Source organism: Trichechus manatus, unplaced genomic scaffold (genome assembly GCF_000243295.1).
Source record: "Trichechus manatus latirostris isolate Lorelei unplaced genomic scaffold, TriManLat1.0 scaffold00264, whole genome shotgun sequence".
NCBI lineage: Eukaryota > Metazoa > Chordata > Mammalia > Sirenia > Trichechidae > Trichechus > Trichechus manatus.
Window position 1 is genome coordinate 926,433 of NW_004444200.1, and position 15,013 is coordinate 941,445.

At 37.4% G+C, this 15,013-nt stretch overlaps 1 protein-coding gene across 1 annotated transcript in view; it reads right to left on the bottom strand.

Annotated features, from left to right (window-relative positions):
* RNF17 (ring finger protein 17) overlaps positions 1–15,013 on the bottom strand; it is a 210,627-nt gene that overhangs the window by 144,252 nt on the left and 51,362 nt on the right. Inside the window, exon 16 of the mRNA XM_023724829.1 lies at positions 4,049–4,202. Within this exon, the coding sequence (XP_023580597.1) occupies positions 4,049–4,202 (154 nt within the window). The remainder of the gene's footprint in view (positions 1–4,048; positions 4,203–15,013) is intronic.

The window sequence follows — 15,013 nt, forward strand, 5'->3', positions numbered from 1 at the left end:
AAAATAAATACATTAAAATTAAAAAAAAAATGGCAAAAGACTTGAATAGACATTTCTCCAAAATCCAAAAAAACAAACCTACTGCTGTCAAGTTGATTCTGACTCATAGTGATCCCATGTGACAAAGCAGAACTGCCCCACAGGGTTTCCTAGGCTGTAATCTTTATGGGAGCAGATTCAAAGATATTTATCCTGTGGAGCTGCTGGGTGGGTTTGAACTGCCAACCTTTAGGTTAGCAGCCCAACACTTAAAAGTTATGCTACCAGGGCTCCTTCATTACCTATTTGGGAAGTGCAAATCAAACCACAGTGAGATATCATTTCACACCTACTAGGATGACTATTAATCAGAAAAATGGGAAATAACCAGTGCTGGTGAGAATGTGGAGAAACTCTATCCTTTATCCACTGCTGGTGAGAATGTAAAATGGTGTAGCTGCTGCGGAAAATAGTTTGGCGGTTCCTCAAAAAGTTAAACATGGATTAGGGTCTTGGTTTCATGCGAAATCCCAGTTAATTGGCCTAATGTGTTAAGTGCTTCTGGTCTACCTCCTAGTTTGTTGCATAGTACCTGGGGTCTTAAAAGCTTGCAAGCAGCAATCCAAGACACAACAATTGGTCTCTATTCACCTGGAGCAACACAGGAAGAAGGAGGCTCAGGAATAAGAGGAGGAAATGGATACGTGGCTAATTGCCTCCATGAACAACTGCTTTCTCTGCCATGAGACCAGAATAACTGGTATTCGGCTACCATTACTGAACATTTTGATCGAAGATTCTATAGAAGAATTCTGATCAAAAGGGGGAAAATGCAGAACATAACTTCAAATTCTCATGGACTCCAGACTTTCTGGAGCCATGAAGGCTGGATGAACCCCTGAAACTACTGCCCTGAGATAATCTTTAAACCTTAAACCAAAAATATGCCCTGAAGTCTTCTTAAAACCAAACAATAGTTTAGCTTAACTAGTAAAGAATGCCTGCCTTGAGCCTTATGCTCTTTTAAGAACTATCTATTATGAGATCAAATTGATGACAACAACTCAAAAATTAGAATGGAACCTTAGGGGGCAGCGAGTTTATGTTACTAGGGGAGGAACAACTCAGAAAAGGAGGGTAAGAATGGTTGCACAACTAGAAGAATGTAATCAATGTCACTGAACTGTACATGCAGAAACTGCTGAACTGGTGTATGTTTTGCTGTGTGTATTTTCAACAACTACAAAAGTAAAATAAATTATAAAAAAAATTCAAAAAAAAAAGTTAAACATGGAATGACATTATAATCCAGCAATCCACCTCTAAGTATATACCTCAAAGAATTGAAAGCAGCAACTCAAACAGACACTTGCACACCAATATTCATTGCAGCATTATTCACAGTAGCCAAAAAGTAGAAACAACACAAGTGTCCACCAACAGATGAACGGACAGATGTGCTATATCCATACAATGGAGTATTATTTAGCCATAAAGAGAAATGAAGTTTTGATTCATGCAATAACATAGATGAACCTTAAAAACATTATGCTGAGTAAAATAATTCAGATACAAAAAAAGCGTACAATTCCACTTAAATGAAATATCTAGAATAGGCAAATACATAGAGATCAAAGTTGCCAGGGCTAGGGGGGAGGAGGAAATGGGAGTTATTGCTTAAGGGGTGGAGCCCTATTAGTGCAATAGTTAAGAGCTCGGCTGCTAACCAAAAGGTTGGCAGTTCAAATCCACCAGCCACTCACTGGATACCCTATGGGACAGTCCTACTCTATGCTACAGGGTCACTATGAGTTAAAATCAACTTGACAGCAATTGGTTTTCTTTTTTTTTTGCTTAAGGGGCAATGAGTTTCTTTTTGGGGTGATGAGAACTTTTGGAAATAGCAGGGATGTTTGTACAATATGGTGAATGTAATGTCACTGAATTGTACACTTAGAAACGGTTAAATGGCAACATATTAGTTATACACATTTTACCACAATTAAAAAAAAATTCCTCCTGGGGGAATACTGGAAGATGGCTCCACCAAAATAAGGCAGTAAACTGAAGATGTAAATACAGGATCCAGGAAAAAATAAATCCAACACAGGAGAACAATGAAGTGTACTGTCAAGTGAAATAAATTTGCAGAATAACGAATGTGTAGTAAGCCTAGAGGTAACACAACCCAACTGGAGCAGAAGACAGAGGACGTTTTCATGTTAAAAAAAAAAGTTAAAAATAGAACTAAGATTATGTGAAAAGTCTAGTTATGTAGAAAATGGTTTTGAACTAACAGAAAAATGTAGCCATAAGTTCAAAGAAAATGAAGCACATGAAATACTGAGAAAATTATTAACTCAGAATTAAACAAAGCATACTTTATAATAGCTTAGCAGCGAAAATATTTACAGAGAATAATAATCTAATAAAAATTGTGATTCAACTATATACAGGGAAAGGGGAGGACAAAAGGGCTTTATGAGATCTAAAATTGTTACCTATCATAATAAGTAGTCAATAGCTATTATCTAAAATTGAAGTAGCATATACTATTTAGAAGAAGTAACATAAATATATACCAAAAGAAACAGCCAAAAGAAGTGGAAGCAATTGCCTTTGGGGAATGGAAGGAATGGGAGATAGAGAGGTAAGGAGAGGGAGACTGTGTGTGAGTGTGAGTGTCAGCGTGTACATGTGTGTGTTGTGTGTAAGCGTTTCAGCACTGTTTAACTTTTCAAAAAGCAAGGCAGACATTACAAACCAAAACAAACAAAAAGTTACCATTCACCAAACCAGGTGTGATCTTCAAGGTGGAAGTTAGGCCAAGTGAGTCATGCATGTCTTTTTCTATTAGTACTTCAAAAGTCACCATGAAAACTGTATTCTCCCTAAATGTCACTACTTAAAGAATTCAGAGGCCTTACTGTCCATTGGACAGTTAATAAAAAGTTTTGAAGCCAATAATCCTCTAATTTGAAAAGCAGCTGCAAAGTCCTTAGAGTCATGAAAAATGTCTTTTGTTTGCTACATAGATATTTACCAAAATTGGAAGTGGTATCTTCACAAGACCCACATTTGAAGAATTTTCCACTAAGGGAATTAAAAATCAGTGATAACAAATGAAGGATAGAAAATGTCGGGAGGAAGACTAAATAGTTTTGATACAAGATACAGAACTGGCTATATATTAAGAACAAATGGTAAATATTTTAGATTATTTTAGTCATGAAAAAACATTTTTAAACAGGGTTAAAGTAAACTAAAAATAACATCTAACTTCACCATTTTTATTAAAAAGTATGTATTTACAAACTAGAAAGCATTTAAAAGGAACATAGTTAGGTATACCTAACTTCTGAAACCTCAAAGGCCTGGTATGCGGCAGATTCTAAGAGTGATGCATTACCTGCACTGAATTGTTCTCTATTAGCCAACGCCAGAGGAATAATCATAAACGTTCCTATTTGTGTTTTCAGTACTACCATTTTCATAAACCATCTGTCTCCAATTTCACCTCCTCTCTGCCCAGGATGCCATTATTACTATTATTTTTGGATGCCATTATTTTTTTAAATTGAATTCAATTACTTAAGGGGGATGCAGAAAACATAGAGAAAGATACTGACTAAACTAACAGTTTGGTAAATAATTTCCAAGAAAGTTGACTATATTAAGTCAAAAGGAAAGCTGAGAGGACACAAAAGATTGTTATCTTCAGTGTGTACCTTGACAAACAAAATAGCATGGGGCAAACATGAGTAGTCAATATAAAGTGACAGGTCATCAATTTTTAGTAATTAACTTTTGCTGTTTTATACTATCTCTCACTTTTACAATTAGATTCTCAATGGTTTACTATTGCTAATAAGTTAGTCATGTCAAACAACTTCTAAGGAGCCAGAACTTCACCTCCCAACATTCTCTCTAACGTTCTAAACTTAGATAATGGAGCAAAATGCTAAGATCAGATAATACCACATCCAAGATTTAATTTGTACCAATTCAAATGATATGTTATTAGACTTTAAGTGTCATGTTTCCCTGTAGAAAGTGTGTACTTTCCTACCAATGACTTTTGCTCGGTACCAAACTCCATCTTCAAATTTAGCTACACAGGCTTGACCTTGAACTGGACAGAGGATTTCCAGATTTTCCCCATCTTCACTTTTATAGAATTCCTCCATTGTCTTTAACAGAAACAAAAAATCCAGGCTCTCTATCTAAGAAATAAAGGAATAGAGTACTGTAGTTGTATAGAAACTTAAAATTTAAATGCCGCATGTATTACAGGCACTTACAAAAGAATCAAACATTAGAACTGGAATTACACATAAACTTACCAACTGTGTTGTTTATTTTTAAATATTTTATTACAAAAGCAGTATATAAAATTAGCATACACAGGCACAACAAAAATAAAATCATATTCCTAGTGCATATCCATCTAAATCTTTTTCTATTACACATACACCACATACTTTTGTTTTTTTACCAAAATGAGACCATGCAATACATACCATTTTAATAACCTGTATTTTTCTATCAATTCTCACTTTTTCTATTTCAGTAAGTATTCTTAGCAGTACTTCATCATATTTCAATTTCCCTGACTCAAATTAGTATTGATTTCACGACTACACATTACATTGATTATTATTTGCCATGAATCTTTTTTAACGTAGCATAGTTATCTTGTTGAAAAGACTCAGTTATTTTTCTGCAGAATTCCCTATTTTCTTGGATCTATGTCCTTATGTCCTCATGCTGACATTTAGCTTACTCCTCTACTGAATAGGGTTTATCTCCTATATTCCCCAAAAGCTGAAAGTTGTATCTAAAGATTTGAGGGATTCAAGTTAAACATTTTTGGCTAGAATACATCATAAATGATTCTGTATACTTCAGGTTGTAACACATCAGAATATATAACACTTGTTGACTCATTAATAGTTAAGTGCTAAGATTCACTTCTGGATTTGGGTGATGATTCTGATCCCTTTACTGGACACTTACGTTTTTCTACTGTGGCCACCAAGTAATTCATGTGTTGCTATTTTGGCATTATATGAATATCCAGTTTCCCATGAACCATCCATCTAATGGTTGTAAAGCGAATTGATAATTCTTCTTTAAACCAGTAATTTTAGTAGGGTTTAGGAAGGTTTGTGAAATGACTGCATTTTTGTATAAAACTGAGTTTTCCCTTATTAAATGGGGCTATTGGGTTACCTTAAAATATAATTCTTAAAAAAGACAAGATGCACGCTTGATTATTTCTCTTAACATCAATTCTTAAAATCTCTCATGGATTGAATTATGTCCCCCAAAAATGTGTGTATCAATTTGGCTGGGCCATGATTCCCAGTATTGTGTAGTTGTCCTCCATTCTGTGATTGTAATTTTATGTTAAAGAGGATTCGGGTGGGATTATAACACCCTTACTAAGGTCACATCTCTGATCCAATGTAAAGGGAGCTTCCCTGGGGTGTAGCCTGCACCATCGTTTATTTCTTGCAAGATATAAAAGGAAAGGGAAGCAAGCAGAGAGTTGGGGAGCTCATACCACCAAGAAATCAGCGCCAGGAGCAGGGCGTGTCCTTTGGACCTGAGGTTCCTGTGCTGAGATGCTCCCAGACCAAGGAAGACTGATGACAAGGACCTTCCCCCAGAGCTGACAACAGAGAAAGTCTTCCCCTGAAGCTGACATCCTGAATTTAGACTTGTAGCCTACTGAATTGTGAGAGAATAAACTTCTCTTTGTTAAAGCCATCCACTTGTGGTATTTCTGTTACAGCAGCACTAGATAATTAAGACATCATCTCATCACATGGCAAAAGAGCTTTTTTCTTTTGTGAATATAATGGAAGTGGAATTCTTCTGAATCTCTGTCTTGTTATTTTATTTAAATTATTTTAAACCCTCCTTTACTTTTAACTGGAGCCCTGGTGGCACAGTGGCTAAGAGCTCTGCTGCTAACCAAAAGTTCAGCAGTTTGAATCCACCAGCTGCTCCTTGGAAACCCTATGGGGCAGTTCTACTCTGCCCTATAGGGTCACTATGAGTCAGAATCGACTTGACAGCAATGGGTTTGGGTTTGGTTTTTTTTTACTTTTAATTTTCTAAACTTTTATTTTCTAAGTAGATTTTACTCATATTCTTCCATTAATAGCTTAGTTAAAGTGAACATTTACAAATTCAACAAAGGAAATAAATGCAAGTCCTGACTTTAAGTTGCCTCATTTAAAGTTGCTATTTCCACAACTAATCTGGGGAAGGCAATATAGCACAGCGTTAGCAGTTAAACTACAGGTTCTGAAGCTACATTGTCCAGTTCAACCTTGGATCCACCATTTCATAGCTGTGTGAATTTAGGCAAGATACTTAATCCTTGTGGTTATAGTTTCCAGGTTTAAATGGAGATAGTAGTATCTTTCTCATAGGATAACTGTGAAGTTTAATGAGTTAATACATGTTAATGAGCATTAGGGCCTTAAGACATTAAGAATGAGTTAATTCATATAAAACACTAACGCAGATAAGGAGGCCCATGAGGATTAACTATTATTGTTTCAGCTACCTAAACGAACACATAAGTCACACATCCAAAATTTAAAATGTAATGCACTTACTCCGATTATGTTTGGTGTTCAATTTCAGAAAACTACCTAGTAATCATCAGTACATTCTCAGATGCGTGTGGTCAGAAAAACTGGTTTTATGATTACATTTTGATTTGCCAGCTCTATACCCTTTCCTATTCTCTGGATTTCAGAAAGTAGCAAAGGAAAACATCCTATTTAAAATATTTTCCTTAGTACCTCCATAGACACATCCAAACACCCTGAGGGACAGAATTACTGGGCTGAGGGCTGGGGACCATGGTCTCGGGGGACATCTAGCTCAATTGGCATAACACAGTTTATAAAGAAAATGTTCTGCATCCTACTTTGGTGAGTAGCGTCTGGAGTCTTAAAAGTCTGCAAGCAGCCATCTAAGATACTCCACTGCTCCCACCCTGTCTGGAGCAAGGGAGAGTGAAGAAAACCAAAGACAGAAGGGAAAGATTAGTCCAAAGGACTAACGGAACACAACTACCACAGCCTCCACCAGACTGAGTCCAGCACAACTAGATGTGCCTACCTACCACCACCGACCGCTCTGACAGGGATCACAATAGAGGGTCCTGGACAGAGCTGGAGAAAAATGTACAACAAAATTCTAACTCACAAAAGAAGACCAGACTTACTGGTCTGACAGAGACTGGAGAAACCCCTAGAGTATGGCCCCCAGACACCCTTTTAACTCAGTACTGAAGTCACTCCTGAGGTTCACCCTTCAGCCAAAGATTAGACAGGCCCATAAAACAAAATGAGACTAAATGGGCACACAGCTCAGGGGCAGGGACGAGGAGGCAGGAGCGGACAGGGAAGCTGGTAACGGGGAATGCAAGGTCAAGAGGGGGAGAGTGGTGATGTGTTGTGGGGTTGGCAATCAATGTCACGAAACAGTAAGTGTATTAACTGTTTAATGAGGAACTAATTTTCTCTGTAAACTTCATCTAAAGTACAGTTAAAAACATTTTCCTTAGTAAGAAAAACATGCATACATTAGCTATCCTTCATTGTTCTATCCATCTATATTTCACTTGCAAAGATAAAGTATTCTTTCAAATTGCCATAAATTATGTGAATTTCTTCGTTAAAGCTGCAGCTACTAAGAAATCTAAGTGTACACTTTCAATAATGGATAGAACATCTAGAAAGAAGATCAAGAAGAAAACAGAGGATCTGAATAACACTATAAACCAACTCAACTGAACAGTAACATACAGAATACTCCACCCAACATAATCCGATAAACATTCTTCTCTAGTGCATACAGATCATTCTCAAGGATAGACTATAGACTAGGTCATAAAACAAGTCTCAATAAATTTAAAGGGAAGACTGAATTCTAAAAAGTATCTTCTCTGACCACAATGGAATGAAACTGGAAATCAATAACAGAAAGAAGACTGGAAATTACACAATTACTGAAAATTAAATGACACAACCTTAAACAACCAATGGGTCAAAGAAAACAAAATGGAAATCAGAAAATACAGAGACAAATGAAAATGAAAGCACAACATAGCAAAACTTATGCGGTGTAGCGAAGGCAGCGCTCAGAGGGAAATTTATAGCAGTAAATGCCTACATTAAAAAGAAGAAAGATCTAAAATTAACAACCTAACTTTACAACTTGAGGAACTAGAAAAAGAAGAGAAAATTAAGTCCAAAGATATTAGAAGTAAATAACAAAGATCAGAGCAGAGAGAGAGAATAGAAAAACAATAGAATGAATAAAACTAGAAGTTGGTATTTCTAAAAGATCAAAAAATCGACAAACTTCTAGCTAAACAAAAAAGAAGATGCAAATAAATAAAATAAGAAATGAAACTGAAGACACTACTGCTGACCCTACAGAAATGAAAAGGATCGTAAGAGAATACTATGAACAACTGTACACTAACAAATTAGATAATGTAGATGAAATGGACAAATTCCTAGGAACACATAAACTACCTAAACTGACTCAAAAAGAAATAGAAAATCTCAACAGACCCATAAAAAGTGAAGAGATTCATCAGTAATCAAAAGCCTCCCGACAAAGAAAAGTTCAGCACCAGATGGCCTCACTGGGGAAGTCTACCAAACATTTAAAAAAGAAATGACGCCAATCATTCTTAAACTCTCCCACAAAATGGAAGAGAAGGAACACTTCCTAACTCATTCCATGAGGCCAGCATTACCCTCATTCAAACCCAGACAAAGGCACCATAAGAAAACTATAGACCAATATCCTTTATGAGTACAGATGCAAAAAGCCTCAATAAAATATTAGGAAATTGAATTCAACAGCATATTAAAAGGATTATAAACCATGACCAAGTGAGATTTATCCCAGGATAAATCTGTTGGTTCAACAGAAGAAAATCAGTTAATGTAATATACCACATTAATAAAATGAAGGAAAAGAACCACATGATCAAGATACATCTATTGCTCCCATCCTATCTGGAGCAAAGGAGAATGAAGAAAACCAAAGGCACAAGGAAAATATTAGCCCAAAGGACTAACAGAACATATGAACCACAGCCTTCACCAGCGTAAGCCCGGAAGAACTAGATGGTGCCCAGCTACCACCACTGACTACTCTGTCAGGAAACATAATAGAGGGCCCCAGACAGAGCAGGAGAAAAATGTGGAACAAAATTCAAATTCACAAAAAAAGACCACAGATATTGGTCTGATAGAGACTGGAGGAACCCTCGAAACTATGGACCATGGACATATCACTAACTCTGAACTGAAGCCACTCCCGAAGTCCACCTTTCAGCCAAAGATCAGACAGGCCTATGAAACAAATAATAACACATATGAGGAATGTGCTTCTTTGTTCAATCAAGTATATGAGATCAAATGGGCAACACCTGCCCAAAAGCAAAGGGGAGAAGTCAGGAAGGGACAGGCAAACTGGACGAATTGATGTGGGGAACCCAAGGAGGGAAGGGGGAGAGCGCTGACACATTGTGAGGATTGCAACCAATGTCACAAATTTGTGCATAAATTTTTGAATGAGAAACTAACCTGTGTTGTAAACTTTCAACTAAAGCGCAGAAAAAAAGAACCACGCAATCATCTCAATTGATGCAGAAAAGGCATTTGACAAAATCCAATACCCTTTCATGATAAAATCACTCCATAAACTAGGAGTAGAAGGGAAATTCCTCAACATAATAAAGGGCACTTATGAAAAACTCACAGTTACCATCATGCTCAATAGTAGAAGACTACAAGCTTTCCCCGCTAAAATCAAGAACAAGACAAAGATGTCTCCTCTCACTACTGCTATTCAACTCTGTACTGTAAGTTTTACCCAGAGAAATTAGGTAAGAAAAAGAAATAAAAGGTATCTAATCAGAGAAGAAACAAATATGTGTATGCAAATATAGTATTTTTTCTTCTTTCCGATTTATATATATTCCCAAATATGTGTATGTATACATATATATACACACAAATATATACATATATATTCCCAAATATGTGTGTGTGTATGTATATTTTTCCCCTGAAGAATCCATGAGAGCTACTACTCGTTGCCGTCAACTTGATTCTGACTCATAGTGATCCTATAACACAGAGTAGAACTGCCTCATAGGGTTTCCAAGGAGCGGCTGGTGGATACGAACTGCTGACCTTTCGGTTAGCAGTCGAGTTCTTAACCACTGCACCACCAGGGCTCCTAAAAAAGCTACTAGAGCTAATACATGAATTCAGCAAAGTTATAGGGTTTAAGGCGAGCACACAAAAATCAGTTGGGTTTCTATATACCAGTAGTGAAGAATCTGGAAAGGAAATATAAAAAAATTCCATTTTCAATAGCATCTAAAAGAATAAAACACCTAGGAATAAATTTAACTAAGGAGGTGAAATACTTCTTCACTGAAAACTATAAAATATTGCTGACAGAAATTAAAGAAGACCTAAATAAACTGAAAGATACTGCCTGTTCATGGATTGAAGGACTTAATATTGTTAAGGTGTCAATACTACCTAAAAAATTCTACAGATTCAGTGCTATTCCTATCAAAAATCACTAACATTTCCTTTTTGTAGAAATAAAAAAAACCAATCCTCAAATTCATATGGAATTACAAGGGACCAAGAGTATTCAAAGCAACCTTGAAAAAGAAGAATGAAGTAGGAAAACTTGTACTTCCTGAATTCAAAATGTACTATAAAGTTACAGTAATCAAAACAAAATGGTACTGGTATAATGTGAGACATATAAACCAAGGGAATACACATGGGAGTCCAGAAATAAACCCATACGTCTATGGTTAACTGATTTTCAACAAAGGTGCCAAATCTATTAAGAGGAAAGCACAGTCTTTTCAGTTAATGTGCTGGGACAACTGGAGTGCCACATGCAAAAGAATGAAGTTGGACCCTTTCCTCACACCATATATAAAAATTAATTCAAAGTGGATTGAAGGCTAAACATAAGAACTAAAACTGTAAAACTTTTACAGGAGGCAGGGCCAACATGGTGCTATAGACAGAAGCACCATGTTGTCCCTCCCTCTGCAGCAAAGACCTGAAAAACTAAGCAAAACAGATACAAACACCAATCCTGGAAACCTGAGCATCAAATGAAGGGATAAAGAACTTGACCAAGCACTGAATGGAAGAAGAAACTGACAGAGAACAGAGAACAAGAAGAGCTACAGAATGGAGGTCTACTGCCAGCTAACGCAGAATGGATTTGCCACCTTCGACCATAACCACCAAGAACCCTGGACAGGGAGTATGGGGAGGCAACCTTACAGAGCTCCCACCAGGAGACAGAGCATCCAGTAACCAGGGATACACACTTTCCCACTCTTTCCCTTTCTGCCCTGTATGCTGACTCTGCCACTTTCCAGTGGGCCACAGTTGCTCAGCGAGAGAAATACTGGCTAACTGCTGCCCTGGGTTCGCCCCACCCCAAATGGCCGGTTCCCCCAGCACCATGTGTGTGTGTACACATATACACGCATATATATACGTACATATACATATATATACATATACTTATACACATATACATACACATACACACACATATATATATATACTTCTGTTACTGTGTTTTTGTTTTTTTTTGTTTCATCTCTCTCTCTCTCTTCCTTCCTTTCTTTTCTCCCACCCACCTAGCCCCATGCACCACCCTTGCCCCTTCTCAATAGGCTGTGCTCCATCAACTGGCTAAACAGCCACTGGCACATGGTCACCCTGGGTCTGTGCCACTGTCGCTGGCTGGCTCTCTCAGCGTCACTTTTTTTTGTTTGTTTCTTTTCTCTCCCTTCCTTTCCTTTCTGCTGCACACCTCACCCCGTGTGCTGTCCCCACCCCATCTCAATGGACTGTGCTACACCACTTGGCTAGACAGCCACCAGGAAATGGCCTCCCTGGGTCTGCCATATCCTGACCTGCCGACTCCCAGTGTGCTGCTATTTTTTTCTTCATTTTTTTTTTTTTTTGCTCCTCTTTCTCTCTCCCACTTAGCTCCACACATCACATCCTCTTCCTTTCCACCAACTTATCTACACCACGAGCCAATCACTGTGCCCCCGAGTGGCACTAGTGTGAACTCCTGGACCCCGCCCTGTGCCACCCCCTGGCCCCACCCAGCAAGCCCCCGTTCATGCTGCAAAAGACCCATACCCACCCTCCCCCTAGCTGGACCTGTCCAGCTGCACCATACATGACAGAATGGCCCTGCCAAACTGGACAAGGTGGTGAGAAGTATTCTGCCCACAGAAGAGCAAGCAACAAAACACACCCAGCCTACCTGCCCAGACATAACCAAATAAAACAAAAAAGCATGACAAAACAAACAAACCTAGAATCAATAAACGAAGAAAATAATTCCTGAATGTCTCCGAGACAGCACATAATATAAAAACATATATAAAAAAGGACAGGATGGCTCCAGTAAGCAACCAAATGAAATACCAGATGACTTCCAGTAGAAGAAAAGGCACTAGAACTACCTGATAGGGAATTCAGTATTAAGGGCTCCCCAAGAGATTAGGAAAGAGATGAAGGAAAACATAGACAAAACTAAGGAAAAAATAGACAAAATCATGGAAGATACAGACAAAATCAGGGAAATCACAGATAAAGTAATGGAAGAATTCAGGAAACTAATCCAGGAACAAAATGTCAAAATAAATAAAGTATTAGAAATCACAGAAAACAGCAATTAGAAATCCAAAAGATAAACAACAAGATTACAGAAATGGGCAATGCAACAGAAGGTTTTAGGAGCAAATTTGAAAAAACAGAAGACAAGATCAGCGAAATGGATGATAAATACTTAGATACCACTTTGAGGAAAAATAAAAAAAAAGAAAGAATCCTGAGAGCAGCTCTAGAAAAATGAAAAGTCATGTACAAAGGGGAAACAATAAGACTAAGCTCTGATTACTCAGAAACCATGAAGACAAGAAGGCAATGGGATGACATATATAAAACCTTGAAAAAAAATTGTCAACCAAGAAAAATGCATTCTACAAAACTCTCGCTCAAATATGATGGTGAAATTAGGACATTTCCAGATAAACAGAAATTAAGGGAATATGTAAAAACCAAACCAAATTTACAAGAATTATTAAAGGGAGTCCTTTTGTCATGGATTGAATTATGTCCCCCAAAAAATGTATGTGTCTATTTGGCTGGGCCATGATTCCTGGTACTGTGTGATTTTCCTGTATGCTGAAAATCCTGCCTCTATGATGTTAATGAGGGAGGATGGGTGGCAGTTGTGTTAGTAAGGCAGGACTCAATTTACAAGACTGGATTGTGTCCTGAGGCAATCTCTTGAGATATAAAAGACAAAAGTAAGCAGTGAGACAGGGGGACCTCATACCATCAAGAAAGCAGTTCCGGGAGCAGACTGCATCCTTTGGACCGGGGTCCCTGGGCATAGAAGGTCCTAGTCCGGGGGAACACTGATGAGAAGGCCGACAGAGAGAGAAAGCCTTGCCCTGGAGCTGATGCCCTGAATTTCGACTTTTAGCCTACTTTAACTGTGAGAAAATAAACTTCTCTTTGTTAAAACCATCCACTTGTGGTATTTCTGTTATAGCAGCACTAGATGACTAAGACACCTTTGGTTACAGAACAAACAACCTCAGACAACAACTGAAATCTAGGGCACTGGACGCATCAGCCAGATACCAATCTAGGTAATGATCTCTCAAGGATAAAACAAAACTAAAAGATTTACAACAGGGAACCAGAGACGTCAATCTATAAATGACAACAAATCAGAACAGTAAAAGAGGGAGTAAATGGTGTAGGTATAGAACTTTCAAATGGAGAAGTCAAGGTGATATCAAGTGATAAAAGACTGGTTCAAACTTAAGAAGATATGGGTAAATTTCCAGGTAACCACAAAGAAAGCTAACAAACCTACTCATCAAAATAAAGAAGGAAAACATAAAGTCTCAGTAAACACAAAATTTACAAAAATGAAAGAAATCCAAAAGAAAATCCACAGTCAGAACTCAACACAGGAGAGAGAGTAAGAGGAGCAAAGAAAATGTCAGCGCTACAAAAAAAAAACAAAACTACAAAATGACAGTAACAAACTCACACCTATCGATAATCACACATAAATGGCTTAAATGCACTCAGAAAGAGCCAGAGAGTGACAGAATGGATTAAAAAGACATGACCCACCAATATGTTGTCTACAAGAGACACACCTTAGATACACAGACATAAATATATTTATAAAATCAGAGGATAGAAAAAATATATGATACAAACAGCAATAAAAGAAGAGCAGGAGTGGCAATACTAATCTCAGATAAAACAGACTTTGAAGACAAAATCCACCACAAAAGATGAAGATAATAAATACTTATTTAAGGGAGAATTCACCATGAAGACACTACCATAATAAATATGTATGCACCCAACGACAGGGCTCCAAAATACAGAAAACAAACTAACAGAAATGAAAAAAGAAATGGACGGTTCCACAATAATAGTAGGAGACTTCAACACACCACTCTCAGTAAAGGACAGAACATCTAGAAAGAAACTCAATAAAGATACTGAAGATCTAAACACCACAATCAACCAACTCAACCTCAGAGACATATATAGAACACTCCACACAACAGCAGCAAAGTATACATTCTTTTCCAATGGACACAGAACATTCACCAAAACAGACCACATCTTAGGCCAGAAAGCAACCCTCAACAAAATTCAAAACACGAGATAATACAAAGCATCTTCCCTGATCACACTGCCATAAAAGTAAAAATTAATAACAAGAAGAGTAAGGAAAAAAAAAAAACCAGAATACATGGAAACTGAATTAACACCTAGCTTAAAAACCACTGGGTAGTAGAAGAAATCGAAGACGGAAGGAAAAAATTCCTAGGATCAAATGAGAATGAAAACACATCGTACCAAAACGTTTCAGA